Source organism: Pogoniulus pusillus, chromosome 11 (genome assembly GCF_015220805.1).
Source record: "Pogoniulus pusillus isolate bPogPus1 chromosome 11, bPogPus1.pri, whole genome shotgun sequence".
In the NCBI taxonomy this organism is placed as follows: Eukaryota; Metazoa; Chordata; class Aves; order Piciformes; family Lybiidae; genus Pogoniulus; species Pogoniulus pusillus.
This window is the reverse complement of record NC_087274.1, coordinates 1266707-1286179: the sequence shown is the minus strand read 5'-3', so window position 1 is coordinate 1286179 and position 19473 is coordinate 1266707. Positions and strand designations below refer to the sequence as shown.

General features: G+C 54.9%; 1 protein-coding gene across 3 annotated transcripts in view; it reads right to left on the bottom strand.

Moving 5' to 3' along the window:
• The window catches only part of STXBP4 (syntaxin binding protein 4), a 76050-nt gene that overhangs the window by 51378 nt on the left and 5199 nt on the right, over positions 1-19473 (bottom strand). For all 3 annotated transcript variants that reach the window (XM_064150500.1, XM_064150502.1, XM_064150503.1), the window contains exons 2-11: positions 18385-18458; positions 17534-17629; positions 16907-16976; positions 15652-15726; positions 13332-13411; positions 12406-12535; positions 10588-10720; positions 8557-8663; positions 7864-8047; positions 5421-5499 (exon numbers count right to left, since the gene is read on the bottom strand). In XM_064150500.1, coding sequence (XP_064006570.1) covers positions 5421-5499; positions 7864-8047; positions 8557-8663; positions 10588-10720; positions 12406-12535; positions 13332-13411; positions 15652-15726; positions 16907-16976; positions 17534-17629; positions 18385-18458 — 1028 coding nt within the window. The remainder of the gene's footprint in view (positions 1-5420; positions 5500-7863; positions 8048-8556; positions 8664-10587; positions 10721-12405; positions 12536-13331; positions 13412-15651; positions 15727-16906; positions 16977-17533; positions 17630-18384; positions 18459-19473) is intronic.

Here is a 19473-nt window from a genome sequence, read left to right as displayed (position 1 = left end):
GGAAGGAAAGCACAAACCTAACCTGATTAAGAGCCTTTCTGTGCTGACAGATTGCTGCATTTCTGCCTTGACAGTAGGATCCTGTTCAGTATCTTTAGTGATGGTCTGGGCCAGGGGACTGAGTCCAGCAGCAGTGAGTTTGCAGATGACACCAAGCTAGGAGCAGCTGTGGAGCTGTTGGAGGGTAGCAGAGCCCTGCAGAGGGACCTGGCCAGGCTGCATGGGTGGGCAGAGGCCAAGGGGATGAAACTGAACAAGGCCAAGGGCAGGGTTCTGCACTTTGGCCACAACAACCCCAAGCAGCACTGCAGGCTGGGGCCAGAGTGGCTGAGAGCAGCCAGGCAGAGAGGGCCCTGGGGGTGCTGGGAGAGAGGAGCTGCAGAGGAGGCAGCAGTGCCCAGGTGGGCAGCAGAGCCAATGGCATCCTGGGCTGGGTGAGCTTGGAGCTCTCTGCCAGCCTGGCTGAGCCTGTGATCCATCTGGGGGGATCATTCACACCTGAGAGGCTCTCAGCCTAGCAATCCTCTCCAGCTGTTTCCCAGGCACCAAGAAGGGGCAGAAAGGCAAACTCAGACAATTAGAAGTCTTTACCCTCTCCAGCTTCTCTGCCTTGAGATGAGCAGTGGAGTTCCTCCCTTGCAGCTCAAAATCATCACTCTGACTGAGGGCAACAACTAAGAAGCAACAGGGGAAAAAAAGAAGACAGCAAACCAGCTCCATGTAAGCAACATTCCTCTTTCAACCATTGCTTTGAGAAACCTGCTCTGGAGCTGTGCTCCTGAGAGGCTGTCAGCTGCATCCCCACTTGTCACAAATGCATCCTCATGTTTAGAGTGACTTCTGGGTGGTTGTTTTTTATCTTTCTAAAGGACATAATTGCACCAAACAGCAATTCTGGGTATCAATCACTTCAGCTGCTGGGAGGTTTGTTGGGTTGGTTGTCTTTTTTTTCCCCTCCACATCAGAAAGTGACAAGCAGCAAACTAGCAGAAAGAGCCCAGGAATAACTTGGAGCAATCCATCAAGCATATGGCTCAGGCTGGTGGTGTTTTCTCCCCTCTGAGACACACAGAAGGGGAAACTCTTGTGAATTCAAAGCCCTTCAAGACACATCCCCATCAGCCTGCTCCCCAGAGTGGATGGGCAGCTAGGGGATGCTGTGGAAGGAGACAGGATGACCTGCTGCCAGCTCAGGGCTGCCTGCAGCTGCCTTGGCCTGAACTCCTGCAGGCTTCCTCAGTATTCATGCCCAGCAAGAAGCTGTTCCCCAAATTGTGACCTTTCAGTATCTGAAGGGGGCTACAAGAAAACTGGGGAGGGACTTTTTAGGCTGTCAGGGAGTGCCAGGCCTGGGGGGAATGGAGCAAAGCTGGAGGTGGGGAGAGTGAGGCTGGATGTTAGGAAGAAGTTCTTCAGCATGAGGGTGATGAGAGGCTGGAATGGGTTGCCCAAGGGGGTGGTGGAAGCCTCATCCCTGGAGATGTTTAAGGCCAGGCTGGATGAGGCTGTGGGCAGCCTGCTCTAGTGTGAGGTGTCCCTGCCCGTGGCAAGGGGGTTGGCACTGGCTGATCTTTATGGTCCCTTCCAACCCTGATGACTGGTTCTAGGATACTATGAAATCCCTTACAGTGAGGGTGGGGAGAGCCTGGCACAGGTTGCCCAGGTAGGACAGATTTAAACTGGATGTTAGGAAGTTCTTCACCATGAGGGTGGTGAGACACTGGCACAGGTTGCCCAGGGATGTTGTGGAGCACAGAAGCACCCAATATGATCAAAGATCACACTGGGTGCTTCTGTGCTCCTCAACCTCCCTGGAGGTGTTCAAGGCCAGGTTGGATGAGGTCTTGAGCAACCTGGGCTGGTGGAAAGTGTCCCTGCCTATGGCAGGACGAGCTTCAAGGTCCCTTTCAACCCAATCCATTCTAGGATCCTGTGAGACTCAAGAAATGCAGTCACAGCTTTATCATGTTTCAGATGCTCGTGGGGTACAACACAGCAAGCAGCAGCCCCTGGCAGCCTTTGCTCACAGGCTGGAGGCCAAAGGAGCTTTGACCACCAACTGCTGTGCACTTCTGCTGTGTGCAAATGGGAGTCTGTGTTTGCATTCATTATTTCATAGAGTCATAGAACTGACCAGGCTGGCAGAGAGCTCCAAGCTCACCCAGCCCAGCCTAGCACCCAGCCCTGCCCAACCAACCAGACCATGGCACTCAGTGCCCCAGCCAGCCTTGGCTGCAACACCTCCAGCCACGGCCACTCCACCACCTCCCTGGGCAGCCCATTCCAATGCCAGTCACTCTCTCTGCCAGGAACTTCCTAACAACATCCAGCCTAGACCTGCCCTGGCACAGCTTCAGGCTGTGTCCCCTTCTTCTGGTGCTGGCTGCCTGGCAGCAGAGCCCAACCCCACCTGGCTACAGCCTCCCTGCAGGCTCTGCTACCCTCCAACAGCTCCACAGCTGCTGCTAGCTTGGTGTCATCATCAAGCTCACTGCTGCTGGACTCAGTGAGTCCAGTGAAAATACTGAACAGGACTGTGCACAGCACCACTGCCAGCTGCATTTATCAGTCTCATTTAGAGGTCCATTCAGTCTGTCATTAATAGGCTAGAGAAGGACAGAAACCAAGCCCAGAGCTGGGGGAGCTTGCAGTTAGAGACTGCCTGTGAAGGAGCAGAAGGGATCACACAGAGCTCTTTCACAGCAGATCTGCTCCCAAGCTCCAAGTCATTTACATTCTCTGCCTATGCCAAAAGCATAAACCAAAACATCTTGACAAATCTCTGCCACTTACACCTCTCAGATGCTATATTAAATGGTGCAGGCAGTGGAACTGGGAGCTCAGCACAGTTGGCTCAGCTCCCTTCAGCTCCAAGGGAAGCAGCCTCCTGGATGAGTTTGTGCAAGAAGTTCTCCCAAATTCTGCTCAATTTCCTACAGCACTGAAAAAAAACCCAAACCCCCCCAAAGCCTAACAATGTAGGAGCTACTTCAGCTCCTCAAGGTTCCCTTGAGAGGTTAGCCTTGACAGCAGGCAGCACAGGAGAAGGGGCAGCTTTGAGCGAGGATCTGGGGTGAAAGAAGACCAGGATGAGTAACAACAAGCAGCAGCACAAACTGGCACTGGGAGTGCTTCTGCTTTCCACCCCAGCAGCCTCCTTATTAGTTATGGTAATCAGCTGGGGCCTTTCTGAGCTCTTCAGCAACAAAGAAGCTTCTCTTTATGGCTTTCTGTTAGCCAAGAGCCTTAGCTTCAGGATATCATACAGCTAGAGAATGGCAAAGGACCTCTGGGGATCACTGAGTCCAACATCCCTGCCAGAGCAGGGCACACAGCAACAACCAGTTCTGTTCAATACCTTCACTGATGATCTGGAGCAGGGGATTGAGTCCAGCAGCAGTGAGTTTGCAGAGGACACCAAGCTAGGAGTAGCTGTGGAGCTGTTGGAGGGTAGCAGAGCCCTGCAGAGGGACCTGGCCAGGCTGCATGGGTGGGCAGAGGCCAAGGGGATGAGACTGAACAAGGCCAAGGGCAGAGTTCTGCACTTTGGCCACAACAACCCCAAGCAGCACTGCAGGCTGGGGACAGAGTGGCTGAAAGCAGCCAGGCAGAGAGAGCCCTGGGGGTGCTGGCAGAGAGGAGCTGCACAGGAGGCAGCAGAGTGCCCAGGTGGGCAGCAGAGCCAATGGCATCCTGGGCTGGCTCAGGAGCAGTGTGGGCAGCAGGACAAGGGAGGTTCTTGTGCCCCTGTGCTCAGCACTGCTCAGGCCACCCCTGGAGTGCTGTGTCCAGTTCTGGGCTCCTCCATTGCAGAGAGATGTTGAGGTGCTGGAAGGTGTTTGGAGAAGGGCAGCAAGGCTGGGGAGGGGCCTGGAGCACAGCCCTGTGAGGAGAGGCTGAGGGAGCTGGGGGGGTGCAGCCTGCAGCAGAGGAGGCTCAGGGCAGAGCTCATTGCTGCCTGCAGCTGCCTGCAGGGAGGCTGTAGCCAGGTGGGGTTGGGCTCTGCTGCCAGGCAGCCAGCACCAGAAGAAGGGGACACAGTCTCAAGCTGTGCCAGGGCAGGTTCAGGCTGGATGTTGTTAGAAGTTGTTGTCAGAGAGAGTGATTGGCACTGGAATGGGCTGCCCAGGGAGGTGGTGGAGTGGCCGTGGCTGGAGGTGTTGCAGCCAAGCCTGGCTGGGGCACTTAGTGCCATGGTCTGGTTGGTTGGGCAGGGCTGGGTGCTAGGCTGGGCTGGGGGAGGTTGGAGCTCTCTGCCAGCCTGGCTGAGTCTGTGGTTCTATGAACACATCCAGATGGGTCTTGAAGGCCTACAGAGAACTCCACAGCCTCTCTGAGCAGCCTGCTCCAGGGCTGCAGCATCCTCACATTGAGGTGGAACCTCCTGGGCTCCAGTTTGTGTCCGTTGCCCACTGAGCCCCATCCTCCTGACAGCCACCCCTCAGCTCCTTACAGACTCTGAGCTCCTCTCCCAGCCTGAACAGCCTCAGCTCTCTCAGCCTTAGAACACATAACTTGTGTTAGAAATACAAGAGGAAGATTCTTCCAGGGCTGGCTGGAGCTGCCTCAGCCTGAACTCCAGCAGGCTGCTCAGGAATTGTGGAATTACTTACAGGGAGGGTGGTGAGACACTGGCACAGGTTGAGGGTGGTGAGACCCTGGCACAGGTTCCCCAGGGAGGTTGTGGAGCACAGAAGCACCCAATGTGATCAAAGATCACATTGGGTGCTTCTGTGCTCCACAACCTCCCTGAAGGTGTTCAGGACCAGGCTGGACAAGCCCTTGAGCAACCTCTTCTAGTGGGAGGTGTCCCTGCCCATGGCAGGAGGTTGGCATCTTTGAGGTCCCTTGCAACCTAAGCCATTCCCTGAACGAAGCTCTGCAGTGCCCCAAGCTGAGTTTCTTCTCAGTGCTGTTTGCTAAAGCCACATTCAGAGCTCAGCCCCAGCTGCCTGCTGCAGGCTTTGTCCCTCCTGCCCCTCAGTTATCTATGCACACTACAGGCTCTGTTTGCTAAGAGCTGTGGCAGAGGTCTCCTTGTTGTTTCTACCCTTCCAATATGCCAGCCTGATTTAAAAAGCCCACAGTGCAAGGGGTTATAGATCCAGAGAATGACATCCAAGGCAGAAAGCAGTTGCCATGGCAACCTAATCTTGATCTGTATGTGAGGCTTCATTATCTGCTTGCTCCTGAGCCTGCTCTCCCAGCAAGGGCTGAGCTCACTCTTCCTGTTTGCTTTCAGCTCTTTGTTAGAGACCACGCAAGTGAGGCTGTGCAGGAGCTGCAAACAGCCCTGTGAGCTCAGCCCTTCACTGGGCACCACAAACCCAGGGCAGTGCTCCTCTTGGGCTCACTCTGCACCAACTGCTGAGTGGCAGTTACTGAAGAGCACAGGGCTGGGAAAGGAATGAAGAACTTACCAGCAGCAGACACATCAGCAGGGCTGCTGTCTCCAGAGGTGAGTGCAGATTGCTCTCCCATCCTGGCTCCAGCTTCCACCTGTGAAACAAGACCAAAAGTCAGGGAATCAATCACAGAATGGTTTAGGTTGGAAGAGACCTCAGGGATCAGCCAGTGCCAACCCCATGCCATAGGCAAGGACACCTCCCACTAAAACAGGACACTCAAGGCCTCATCCAGCCTGGCCCTCAACACCCTTTCCTCACAGCCACTTTCCATCTCCCCTCTGCCACTTCAAACCCATTCCTCTTCCTCCTCCTCCTCTCATTCCCAGACCTTGCCAATAGTCCCTCCCCAGCCCTCCTGCAGCCCCCTTCACAGCCTGCAAGGCCACTCCAAGCTTTCCTGGAAGCCTTCTCCTCTCCAGGCTGCAGAGCCCCAACTCTCTCAGCCTGTGCTCAGAGCAGAGCTGCTGCAGCCCTCTCAGCACCTTGGTGGCCTCCTCTGCACTGGCTCCAACCCTTCCATGTGCTGCTTGTGCTGGGGGCTGCAGAAGTGCCCCCAGGGCTGCAGGTGAGGTGTGAGGAGAGCAGAGGCAAGGGGCACAATCCCCTCCCTTGCCCTGTGCCCACACTGCTCTGGCTGCAGCCCAGCACAGGGTTGTGTCTGGGCTGCACTCCCACTGCAGCCTCCTGTGGAGCTTTGCATCAGCCCAGACCCCCAGGGCCTGTTCCTCAGGGCTGCTCTCAGCCATTCCCCACCCATTTCCAAGGCAGGGCACAAACCAAAGCAGAAACTGATGTCAAAGAGAGGGAGAGGAAGAAAGACCCAGAGGGGAGAAACAGGGCTGGACAGACCAAAATAACCCTAAGGAGAAAATCCAAGGAGGTGGTGGTGAGAAGGAATTCCATCTGGAACAGCTAGATCAGGGCCTTGGGCTTTGAATATCTGCACAGAGAGAGCAGAGCCACCCCAGGCAACCTGCTCCTATCTCTGACAGGAAAGAAAAATGGGCAAAGATTTTAAGTGCACACAGAAGAATGACTGAGAATGATCTGTTCTGACTGGGTGCAGGACATGCAATGTTTCACCATTCCTTGCTCCACAACAAGGGTTTATTTGGCCTTGAAGAGGTGATAAACTGCAATGTCTTTTTAGACATGAAGTACCAGAGGAGGATTAGAATCTTCTTCTCTCTCACGGGCAGCATCACCTCTTGGCACCAAGGGTGAGCAGCACAAATCAAATCAGTTGCTCCTGAGCTGAAAGAATTCTTCCAGACATCTAATTTTAAAGCAAAAATCACAGCCACAGCCAGGCTGGCAGAGAGCTCCAAGCTCCCCCAGCCCAGCCTAGCACCCAGCCCTGCCCAACCAACCACACCATGGCACTCAGTGCCCCAGCCAGCCTTGGCTTCAACACCTCCTGCCACGGCCACTCCACCACCTCCCTGGGCAGCCCATTCCAGTGCCAATCACTCTCTCTGCCAACAACTTCCTCCTCACATCCAGCTTAGACCTGCCCTGGCACAACTTCAGGCTGTGTCCTCTTGTTCTGTTAAATCTCATCAGAGAATCACTGAATGGCTCAGGCTGGAAGTGACCTCAGAGCTCCTCTGCTCCAACCTCCCCACCATGCCCAGGGACACCTCTCAGCTAGACTCAGCTCAAGGACTCATCCAACTTGGCCTTGAGCACCCCAAGGGAGAAGGCAGCCACAGCCTCCCTGGGCAGCCTGTGCCAGAGTGCTCATTGTCACCAGGTGGGGTTGGGCTCTGCTGCCAAGCAACTGCACCAGAAGAAGGGGACACAGCCTCAAGCTGTGCCAGGGCTGCCCAGGGAGGTGGTGGAGTGGCCGTGGCAGGAGGTGTTGAAGCCAAGCCTGGCTGGGGCACTTAGTGCCATGGTCTGGTTGGTTGGGCAGGGCTGGGTGCTAGGCTGGGTGAGCTTGGAGCTCTCTTCCAACCTGCTGGATTCTCTGATTCCAAGTCTTGAAAGCCCAAGGAAGCAGTCCTGTGCAGGAGGAGAGGCAGCTATTTCCCTGCTGGAGTGGAAATGGAATTAAAACCCTGTGCTGACACTGCACCAGGATTAGGGAGATGTCTGCAGCTCCCTGAAGGGACAGTGTGGAGAGGCTGCTGCTGGGCTCTGCTCACAGGTCACTGGAGAGAGAGCAAAGGGGAATGGCCTCAAGCTGAGGCTGGGGAGGTTTAGATTGGACACCAACAAAAAGTTCTTCAGGGAGAGTGGTCAGGGACTGGAGTGAGCTGCCCAGGGAAGTGGTGGAGTCACCCAGCCTGGATGTGTTTCAGGGTCCTTTGGATGTGGTGCTTGGGGCTGTGGTTTAAGGTGACTCTTGTGGAGCAGGCTTCTAGGCTGGCTGGGTGCTCCTGAGGGGCTGTGCCAGCCTGCCTGTCCCTGTCACTGTTTGCTCACTTTGCACTCAGGGGTGTGAGGTACTCACAGCACTGGGAGTGAAGCTTGGACCCAGCTTGCCATGAGGAGATGCAGGAGCCCCAGGTGCTGCAGGCTGCTGCTCTCCAGCTGCCACAGCAGAAGGGGGGAGGCTGGAAGGACGTTGCAGATCCTCTGAGCAGCTGGCAGTAACTTTCTTCCTAATAAAAGCAATCTCCCAGAAGCTTTCCATCCTACAGTGAGAAGCAAAGAACTCTCAGCACTCTGCACACTGCAGTGCTCAGGGCATTCTTTGTCACCCTTGCAAAACTGTCACCTCCAGCTGGCCCAGGTTGCCCCAGGTCTCATCCAGCCTGGGCAAGAACACCTCCAGGGAGGGGGCATCCACAGCCTCCCTGGGCAACCTGTGCCAGGCTCTCCCCACTCTCAAGTCTCAGCCTCCCCTCAGCCAGCTCAAAGCCATTCCCTCTCATCCTATCACTCAAGCCCTTGTCCAAAGTCCCTCCCCAGCTCTCCTTGGGCCCCTGCAGGTACTGGCAGCTTGCTCTGAGTTCTGCCTGGAGCCTTCTCTTCTCCAGGCTGAACAGCCCCAACTCTCCCAGCCTAACAGAGGCTTCTCCAGCCCTCTGAGCAGCTCTGAGGCCACTTCATTTCCCCCAGGCAGAGGAGAGAACATTTCACACCAAGCTGACCACAACCATCCTACAAGAAACCATCTGGGAGGGTTTGCAGGAGCAGAGACCTCATCTTGGTTCTGTTGATGATGCTTTTTGCCTCTTCATAGGAGACCCCAATCATGGACTCCTTGTTTATGGACACGAGTTGATCTCCAGGCTGCAGCCTTCCATCCTAACACAACAAAGGGAAAAATCAAAGCCACACATTGCAGATGGACTGCTAAGACCAGAGGGAAAGCTGCAGCACCACAGGACTTCACCTGCTCCTTCAGAGCAGGAACACCAAGAGCACCTCTGCCTTCTGCCTGACAGTCCTCCAGAAGCAAGCAGCGGAGCACTGAGCCACCATGGCAGCAGCAGCACCCAAGCCCTGTCAGCCAGAGCAGGTCTGTGATGTTGTGCAAGGAGGAAACTGGGTCCCAGGTACAGAATTCTGTGAGAAACCCCAAACAAAGCACAGAGATCAAAGGGAATCCCAGAATGGCTCAGGTGGGAAGGGACCTCAGAGGTCCTCTGCTCCAACCTCCCCTCCATGCCCAGGGACACCTCTCAGCTGGACTCATGCAGCCTGCCCTTGAGCACCCCCAGGCAGGAGGCAGCCACAGCCTCCCTGGGCAGCCTGGGCCAGACTCTCACCACCCTCACACTCATCAGCTTCTCCCTCAGCTCTACTCTCACCCTGCTCTGCCTCAGCTCCAAACCATTCCCCTTGGCCTGGCTCAGACCCCCTCAGCACAAGTCCCTCTGCAGCCTTCCTGCAGGCTCCCTTCAGGCACTGGCAGCAGCTCTGAGGTGCCCCTGGAGCCTTCTCCTCTGCAGGCTGCACCCCCCCAGCTCTCTCAGCCCTCCCTCACTGCTCACAGCAGAGCTGCTCCAGCCCTTGGGTTATCTTTGTGGCCTCCTCTGGCCTCACTCCACAGCTCTGAGTCCTTCTGCTGGGCACAGCAGAGCTGGAGGCAGGATTGGGTTGCAGACACCCTCAGGACAGGTCTCTCTGCAGCCTTCCATGGATTAAAGAGAGATGTCTTTAGTTAAAGACAGAAGTGCCTGGATGGCAGAGGGGCTTTAATTAGGAGGTCTTCTTTTGGGCTAAAGTTTCCAAAGTTGTTTTTTCCCCCTGATTAAAGCAAGAAGCTGCAGATCTTTCTCCTCCCTTGCAGCCAGCTCTGTTAAACGATAACAACTCCAATGCTGCCCTCATCTGGTCTCACATATGCTCGGAGCTGAGGCTTCTGCAGCAGGATCAGCAAGAGTGGGGAATCCCCTTCCCTATTGCCATTGTCAGAGCCTACCTCAAACTGCCTTCTCAGTCTCAACCTGTTGCTTATCCCTGATAGGTTTTTAATTCCACTAAATGCCATTAAGCTCAGTTTAGACTGGGACAGCTGTTTTAAAAGCCACAGCAAAAGAGGAGGGGGAAACAAAAGCCTGGTTACAGCTCACCAGCTAAGCAAGTCCTGGGGAAGCCCTGCAGGTTTTCCTCCCACCTTGGCACTTCAGGCCTAACCTTCACCTAGCAGGAGGTTTTGGGGCAAACCTCACTGCTTGTGGAATCAATTTGCTTTGTCTCTTTGCTCAGCAAGAGGCACAACCTGGTTGGCCACACCTCAGCCTGAGCACAGGCCCCTAGCTGTGTGCACTGGCAGCAGACAGCTCTGCACTGCCTGCAGTGATAACCCCTCCTGAACTCCACACTGCCTCTGCCAGAAAGGAGAGCAGCAACCAGCACTTCCCTGGGCATGTGTTGGTCTGCACTCCCCAGGTGCACTCCTGCTCTGCCTATGAACTATGTCTAATGGGACAGTGCTTTGTTCAATGCCCAAGAGATGCAGCCTGTGCCTCACCTGCTGCTTCACCTGGCACACAGCAGCCTCCTGAGGATGAGTTCTTGCTTTCTGATATGGAAACTGGGGACTAAGAGCCTGATTTACCTCACATCCACTCATGAGGAACTGGCACTAACCATGCCAGGGGGCAAAGAGACAGTAAGAAGCTCAGCTTTTGGGTGTGTAATGCAACTGCACATCAGGCACTGAAGGAGGGACTGCAGGGAGGCAAAAACAGCAAAGGGGGAGGAAGGGAACAAGGATCTTTACCTTGTGACAGTCCCCACCAGGGATAACTTCTTGGATGTACACCAAAGGTCCTTCATTTCTGTTAACTCCTCCCACAATGCTCAACCCCAGGCTTGTTCCTTTGCAGACAGAGATGATCTGGAATGCACTGTCTCTGCCAAGGGAAAGCAAAGCAAAGCAGAGCCACCTCAGGGCTGGACACTCAGCAAAGACACTCAGCATATTCTTGCCTGACTGACTGCACAACAGCAAACAGAACCAGTGGGAATTCCACCTCAGTGCTCAACAGTTCACTGCTTAGTCACTACCAAAGTTTAGGATCTCCTTCCTAGACCCAGACAAAAACCAATCAATCACTGTGCCCCAGGAACCACTGCTGGGCACAGGCCTGCTCAGTGCCTTTACTGGTGATCTGGAGCAGGGGATTGAGTCCAGCAGCAGTGAGTCTGCAGATGACACCAAGCTAGGAGCAGCTGTGGAGCTGTTGGAGGGTAGCAGAGTCCTGCAGAGGGACCTGGCCAGGCTGCATGGGTGGGCAGAGGCCAAGGGGCTGAGACTGAACAAGGCCAAGGGCAGAGTTCTGCACTTTGGCCACAACAACCCCAGGCAGCACTACAGGCTGGGGCCAGAGTGGCTGAGAGCAGCCAGGCAGAGAGGGCCCTGAGGGTGCTGGCAGAGAGGAGCTGCAGAGGAGGCAGCAGTGCCCAGGTGGGCAGCAGAGCCAGTGGCATCCTGGGCTGGCTCAGGAGCAGTGTGGGCAGCAGGAGCAGGGAGGTTCTTCTGCCCCTGTGCTCAGCACTGCTCAGGCCACACGTTGACTGGTCAAAAGGGAACACATTCAGACAGGCCTTGAAAGTCTCCAGAGGAGGAGCCTCCACAACCCTTCTGAGGAGCCTGTGCCAGGGCTCTGGGACCCTTACAGGAAAGAAGTTCTGCCTTGTGTTGGAACCTCCTGTGTTGCAGTTTCCGTACTTAATCCTAAGCAATGCTGCTCTGATTTGATCAAAATCTGGAGAGTGCTGCTCATTCTGATGCATCCTTCTCCTCTTGGGAGAGGGATGTGGAGCTGTGTGGTTTGCAGACAAAAAAGAAGATGAAAGCTGAGGGAGAGGCTGAGGGAGCTGGGGGGGTGCAGCCTGCAGCAGAGGAGGCTCAGGGCAGAGCTCATTGCTGCCTGCAGCTGCCTGCAGGGAGGCTGTAGCCAGCTGGGGTTGGGCTCTGCTGCCAGGCAGCCAGCAGCAGAAGAAGGGGACAGAGCCTCAGGCTGTGCCAGGGCAGGTCTAGGCTGGATGTTGTTAGGAAGTTCCTGGCAGAGAGAGTGATTGGCACTGGAATGGGCTGCCCAGGGAGGTGGTGGAGTGGCTGTGGCAGGAGTTGCTGAAGCCAAGGCTGGCTGGGGCACTTAGTGCCATGGTCTGGTTGGTTGGGCAGGGCTGGGTGAAGGTTGGGCTGGGTGAGCTTGGAGCTCTCTGCCAGCCTGGCTGAACCTCTGATAAATCAGTTCATTGCCTCAGAAGGCTCAGAGCTCCTCTCCTGCACTCACCCAGTGCTTCTGGAAGTCCCTAGGTGCTCATCAACAAGAAGCATTCATTCATTAGGAGACACCAAGATCAAAAAGTCCCAACCTGATGAGTCTACTTCTACCACCTAAGCAATCAACAAAGGAGAGCAGCAACTTGCTACAGCTGAAAAAGCTTCCAACAGCAAAGGTGCTAAAGGATTGAAAGACAGAAGTCAACTGCTGCACACTCAGTGCTCTACCCAAACTGTTCCTGCCCAGCCAAGCCCTGCACTTTGTAGAGCTCATAGGAGAGGGTGACAGGCAGCTTTGGAAACTACCTGGCAAGCTTTGGGGGTGGTGCTGGGATGGAATTGTTCCTGCTGCTGGTGGTGACATTATCCCGTGGATGTAGCTGAGGACTCTGTGACCTGGAGGACGATGCAGAGGAAGGACTCTCTGTGGGCTTTGCTGGAAGAAACAATGAAGTCAAGAAATTAAGCACACATCTGGCAGGAAGCAACCAGTTCCAGCTCAGCTAGGGACATTGAAGAGCACTCTTCTCATGGCAGAGAGCAAACAAGCCCTAAGCAAGCAGGCAAGCAAAAGGAAGCTGAAGTCTGAGGAGCCAAGAGCTGTAACCCCCCTGCAAGGTTCCAGAACTCAAAACAGAGCAAGGGAGGATTCTTTTTGTTTCAAAGTGCAGATGCTGGAGAGTGTCCAGAGCAGGGCCAGGAGGATGCTCAGAGGCTGCAGCAGCTCTGCTGTGAGCACAGACTGAAAGAGTTGGGGCTGTGCAGGCTGGAGCAGAGGAGGCTCCCAGGGGACCTTCTTGTGGCCTTCCAGCATCTGAAGGGGGCTCCAAAAAAGCTGGGGAGGGACTTCTGAGGCTGTGAGGGAGTGGCAGGAGTGGGGGGAATGGAGCAAAGCTGGAGGTGGGGAGAGTGAGGCTGGAGGTGAGGAGGAAGTTGTTGAGCAGGAGAGTGGTGAGAGGCTGGCAGGGGTTGCCCAGGGAGGTGGTTGAGGCCCCATGGCTGGAGGTGTTTGAGGCCAGGCTGGCTGAGGCTGTGTGCAGCCTGCTCTAGGGTAGGGTGTCCCTGGGCATGGCAGGGGGTTGAAGCTGGCTGCTCCTTGTGCTCCCTTCCAACCCTGCCTGATTCTATGATTGTATTCCACAGACACACAAAAGGAGGTTTAAGTGCAGCAGATCTGCTCCTCCAGACAGCTGCCACGTGGGAGAATGCCAGCCTAGGAAGCAAGCTCTCACCAGCTAACGTTGGAGAAGTCTTTGCAGAGTTGGTGTCACTGTGAGAGCCATACTTATCCATCAGGTCATGGAATTCCTTCCTGTGGCAGTAAAAGACCAGGATTTGGTGTTAGCTCAGATGCAGCTTTTGAAACCTGCTGCTGTGCTTCCCACTGAGGAGCCCTGGGGTGGGGCTTCTTTAAGGCCCAGCTGATGAAATCCAGAATTAATCACAATAATCAAATAATCATTTAAAAAAATAATTAAAATAAAATTTAAAACATTAAAATAATAATAAAAAAGGCAAAAGCTCTCAGCAGAAAGCCCAAGAAGAGGCAGAGATGTACATGCTGTGCTGCAAAGAGGGGAATCCAAACCCTCCTGATGCACCTCAGAGTGTGTGCAGCCTCACTCAAAGGGAAAAGAAGATGATGAAAATCAGAGCTAGGATTAGCTCAGTGACACAGCCTGAAAGAAATAACCCAGGATGAGGTAAGCCACAACCAGCAGCAAAAGAGTACTGCAGAATCAGAGAGAGGACTGGAACGAACTGGTTGGAGGGAAGGCAATTCCCAAGCAGCTGCAGTGACTGCAGAGGGCTGCTGGGATCTGCTGGGTGCACTCTGTTTGAAAAGGACATCTATGGATGTCCTCTGCTCAGGCCCCACCTGGAGTCCTGCATCCAGCTCTGGAGCCCCTGGGACAAGAGGGCTGTGGAGATGCTGGAGAGTGTCCAGAGCAGGGCCAGGAGGATGCTCAGAGGCTGCAGCAGCTCTGCTGTGAGCACAGCCTGAAAGAGTTGGGGCTGTGCAGGCTGGAGCAGAGGAGGCTCCCAGGGCACCTTCTTGTGGCCTTCCAGCATCTGAAGGGGGCTCCAAAAAAGCTGGGGAGGGACTTTTAAGGCTGTGAGGGAGTGGCAGGAGTGGGGGGAATGGAGCAAAGGTGGAGGTGGGGAGAGTGAGGCTGGAGGTGAGGAGGAAGTTGTTGAGCAGGAGAGTGGTGAGAGGCTGGCAGGGGTTGCCCAGGGAGGTGGTTGAGGCCCCATGGCTGGAGGTGTTTGAGGCCAGGCTGGCTGAGGCTGTGTGCAGCCTGCTCTAGGGTAGGGTGTCCCTGGGCATGGCAGGGGGTTGGGACTGGCTGCTCCTTGTGGTCCCTTCCCACCCTGACTGAGTCTATGACTTGGTGATCCTGAGGGGCTTTGCCAACCTGGGTGTTTCTGTGGGGCACTTAGTGCCATGGTCTGGTTGGTTGGGCAGGGCTGGGTGCTAGGTTGGGCTGGATGAGCCTGGAGCTCTCTTCCAACCTGGTTGATTCCATGAGTCAGTGCCAGACCCAGGGCCCAGACTGGACCCCAGCTGAGTGCAAGTGGAAGCAGGAAGGCACAGTCCCAGGCAAGGAACCCCAGGCCTGCAGGCAGTGGCAAATCCTGCCCAGGCCACCCTGCTGGGTTTTCATTACTCTGGGAGGCTAGAGGAACTAGGTCAGTGTGCTCTAGGTGAAAGCAGATTAAGGGTGGACCTCACATACACCCAGGCAGCCTGAAAAAGGAGAGCTGGGAGGCTAGAGAGACATTGAAATGCCTGTGAAACAGAGGGAAATAAAGCAGCAGAAGGAGGAGGCTTAAACTGGACAAAAGGCTGAAGGAACTGGGAGGAAGTTCCTTTGTGCAGAGATTACTCTGCCAGGGGAACAGCCCAGGCAAGGCAAACCACAGCAGATCCTGCTGCAGTGACTATCAAATATGCTTACACCACATCCATCTCCTCCTGGGATGTGAAGTCCTGGATGCCAGCAGCTCTGAGGATTCCCTGCAGTATTGGTTTAGATGCTTAAACAGCTTAACTTGAAAGCAATACTGAAGAGAGAAGTCCTCATAATGGCCCTGCTCTGGGCCACCTGCTGCAGTGAACTGTTTAACCTGCCTGGTCCTAACTAATTCAGAGCTCATTAGAGGCTGGAAAGCAAACTTCTGAGGGCAACCAGCTCCCAGAGCTGCCTTTTTGCAGAGCAGCTTAAAGGATGCAGCTCTGTGGTGCTTGTATGAACTCCTTGGGGGGGGTGCATCATTCTAAAACGTGGCCAGTGCCTAAATGCCCATAGCAAAGAGCTTTCAATGCAAGAGAACATTCCAGACCTCTCCATTCAGCTGCACCTCACTGCTTTCATCGGTGCAAATCAGCTCAGCATGAACTGGGGTCAAACACTACATGGGAAAGTGTGGTGTGCTGCAATCCTGCCACCAACACTGACCTGCAGCACCCTCCAAGCCCACCCCCCAGCCTTGCATGCAGCCTGGCTCCATCAGCTCTGAGGTCAGACCAAGGTTTGCCTTGTCTCTTACTTTGCTTCTTCATCTCGAGCAACCAGCAGGGACATGTGGTTGGATGCCGATGCTGTGCGCAGGATGTCCACAGCCCTGGGAGAGGGAAAGCAGCCAGATAAATGCTCCAAGGTGCTGGCAGGCAGCACAGGGTGAGCAGTGCTGAGAGAGCAGGGAAGTGGACACTGGCTTCATGTAGCTAATCACTCTGCCAGGCAGAGGGACTGCCAGCAGCATCACCCGAACCAAGCCCTGGAAGACTGAGCGCATCTGTGCCTGCTGATGGGAATAAACTGGGACTGCCCTTCCCCTTCCCTGCCCTCTCTCCCCTTCCCTGCCTCCTCGCCCCTGCCCTTGCTCCCCTTCCCTGCCCTCTCTCCATCCACTGCCTCCCTGCATCTCCTTCACTATGACCAGCCTGCACCAGAGGAGCTGCTCAGGCTTGCTCCACCACCTGGCACTTCCCTCTGCCATCCACACTGTGGTGATGCAGCTACAGAAACCATCCCACACACTCACCACAGAATCCCAGAGTGCCAGCCTGCAGGGAGCCCAAGGCCCACCTGGCCCAGCCTCCTTAGGTGGTGGTGCAGCTGCACTGAGCTGGCTCAGCACCCTGGCAAGCTGAGTCTGAAACCTGCCCAGTGCAGGGGACTGCATGGCTGCCCTTGGGAGCTGCTTCCAGGGTCCAGCCAACAGTGTGCTGAACTATTTCTCCTTCACTGCCCTGTTGCAGTGCCTGTTGTCACCTGTGCCACTTACACTCACTGCTGCTGAGCTAACAGGGAGGTGGGAAATTATGTTGATAGTTTAACTGTGTTTCAGTGCTGCTTGCACCTACACTCCCTAACCCACCTCGTGAAGAGCTGGCCTGGTGCAGTCATTACAACAGCACACCAAGGCCTGGCACTTGGAGAAACTGGCACTTAGTGCCATGGTCTGGTGGATTGGACAGGGCTGGGTGCTAGGCTGGCACTGCATAGGAGAAACTGGCACTTAGTGCCATGGTCTGGTGGACTGGCTAGGGCTGGGTGCTAGGCTGGCACTGCATAGGAGAAACTGGCACTTAGTGCCCTGGTCTGGTGGACTGGCTAGGGCTGGGTGCTAGGTTGGGCTGGATGAGCAAGGAGCTCTCTTCCAGCCTGTGTGACTGTGAAATTCACCAAGGACATCCCAGTGGAGCTGTGCTTTTTCAGTTGGTGGCCAACAACATCTAAGGAGTGCTCCCTGTAACACTCCAAGCTGGCTGCAGGCTCAGCAAGCAGCACAAACATACCTCTCACTGGTGACTCCAACCAAGTTTTCTCCATTGACATCCAGGATCAGGTCCCCAGCCAGCAAACGGCCTTGGGATAACATCACCGGGAAGGGACAAAGGCAGAGGGAGAGAGTCAGCACCTCCCAGCAGCTGAGCAGGGCCTGCCCCTCCTGAATGCAACAACCACCCCCAGGGCTTTGAGCAGCTGCCCCTAACTGATCATTGTGATGAGGCCAATAACTGCCAGTCAGCCTCAGCTCTACAGAACAGCCACTGAGCCCCTCAGCTGCCTGCCTTAGTCACAAACATTTGGGGGACTGGAATTGCCCTTTCACAGCTGTGCAATGAGCTTGCAGCTGACTTCTGCTCCTCAGACAGAGCCAAGCCAGCAGGTGCTGCTGTGGCCACGTCTGACACATCAACAGCCCCAGGATCCCAGAATGGCACTTTCCAGGGCCAAGAGCATTAAATCTTTTTCCATGAAGGGTTCCAAGTTTGGTTCCTCTCTCACAGTCAGCCACAACATCCCAAATCCTGACCAAACCATCCTGTTTTAAACTGCCTCACCCACAGGGCCAGACCAAAGCTTCTGTGACAGATTTTCACAGGCAGTGTGTTTGTGAGGAGAGCTACAACACAACTTACTGTCTACAGCAGCAACGCCTCCAGGCAGGATTCTCTTGATGAAAATCCCATAATCTTCTGCTGTCTGTGCCCTGTAACCTCCAATGATTTTAACTCCTGCAGAACAAGCAAAAGAAACAAGCAAGGAATTGGTTATTCCACTTCCAGTACTTAAGGACTGACAGGTAAAGCCAGCTCAGCTCAGCCTCTGCTGCTGCCAGCGAGACCTGGGGTTGCCTTGCAGCTGCTCTTAGACTTGGTTTGCTCTCAACCAGCACAGAATGGCTCAGGTTGGGAGGGTCCTCAGAGAGCATCTACTCCAACCCCCAGCCAAAGGCAGAGACATCTTCCACTTGCCCAGCTTGCTCAAGGCATCATCCAACCTGTCCTTGAGTACCTCCAAGCAGTAGGCAGCCACAGCCTCCCTGGGCAGCTTGTGCCAGACTCTCAGCACCCTCACACTCAACAACTTCTGCCTCAGCTCCACTCTCACCCTGCTCTGTCTCAGCTCCAAACCACTCCCCTTTGGCCTGGCTCAGACCCCCTCAGCACAAGTCCCTCTGCAGCCTTCCTGCAGGCTCCCTTCAGGCCCTGGCAGCAGCTCTGAGGTGCCCCTGAGCCCTGTGCTCACAGCAGAGCTGCTGCAGCCCTTTGCTGTCAAGGGGACCAAGAGAATGCTACCTGCTGCCGAGAGAATCAAGAGAAAGAAGAGCATCACAGAATCAGTCAGGGTTGGAAGGGACCACAAGGAGCAGCCAGTTCCAAACTCCCTGCCATGGGCAGGGACATCCTACCCTAGAGCAGGCTGCCCACAGCCTCATGCAGCCTGGCATCAGGAGCACCAAGAGCATCACCAGGAGCCAGCTCATTACCTAATCCATCCTGACAGTCGGAGAAAGAAAGGCGGTGGACAGCTCGATTGATTCCGTGGGGGCCCATGATAGTCCTGAGGAATAAAAGAGAAGTCATGAAGCCTCTAATTACAGACAGGTTACACAGAGCTGTTTTAACAGAGGAGAAATTACAGTCCCCATCTTGTGAACTCTCACACAAATAAACCCCAGCTTAGTACTGCTACCTCCTCCCCACCCCTTCCCTGGGTGAAACCTCGATCGCCTCGCAACAAGCATAAGGCAGCAAGGCAGAAAAAAGGCTGTGTGCTTCCTGCCTTCCCCCCCCCCAGAGCATTTCAGGCTGACTCCCACTTTATTTCCAGCAAAAGGATTATGATGAAATAGAAACAAAATCCCACAACCTGCTCCAGCTTAGCAGTTAGTCAAGACAACGCCAGAACGCCTCAGGCCAGGCAATGAAGACTGAAAGCAAAGCACCGCGGAGGCAGTGCAGACAGAAATGCTCTGTGAGGCAGCAGACACAGAACCCCGGGGTTATTGGGGAGCATTTATTTCCCCCCCCAGTCTCCCATTTCTTCACTCAACACTGTTGGCTTTCTCTGGTTGCAAGAAGGCTCCTTTGAACCAAAGTCTCCTGCTGCTCCCCTGGGTTCCCTCCTGGGATGCCCCAGGAATTGTCTCAAGCCAGGTTAGCATTTTGAAGGCACTTGATAATGCTGAAGAATTAGAGGAGAGTGCAGAGTAAAACAAAGAGCTCTGAAGCCTCCATCTACAGCTGTGTGAGCACAGAGAAGGCAGTGGTAGGAATCCCTCCCAACCCGGATCCCCCTCGATCGTCTCCACCGGTTCTGGAGCAGGCTCCTCTGACCCCTTCTAGAGAAGACAAAGCAGCAGAAGCACCACTTAGGTCTTCCTGCTGTGACCTACATCTTGTTCTATATTAGACAGGGAGGTGCAGTATCTAGAGCACGATGGGCAAGTGCAGTGGCACTACCAGAATTCATTAGCAGTGGGGAAAAGAAGATCAAAGTGGAGGACACAGTGACCCAAATCCTCCCACGCAGCCAAATCCAGCACACAGCTTGAACTCCACGCCTGAAACGGGCA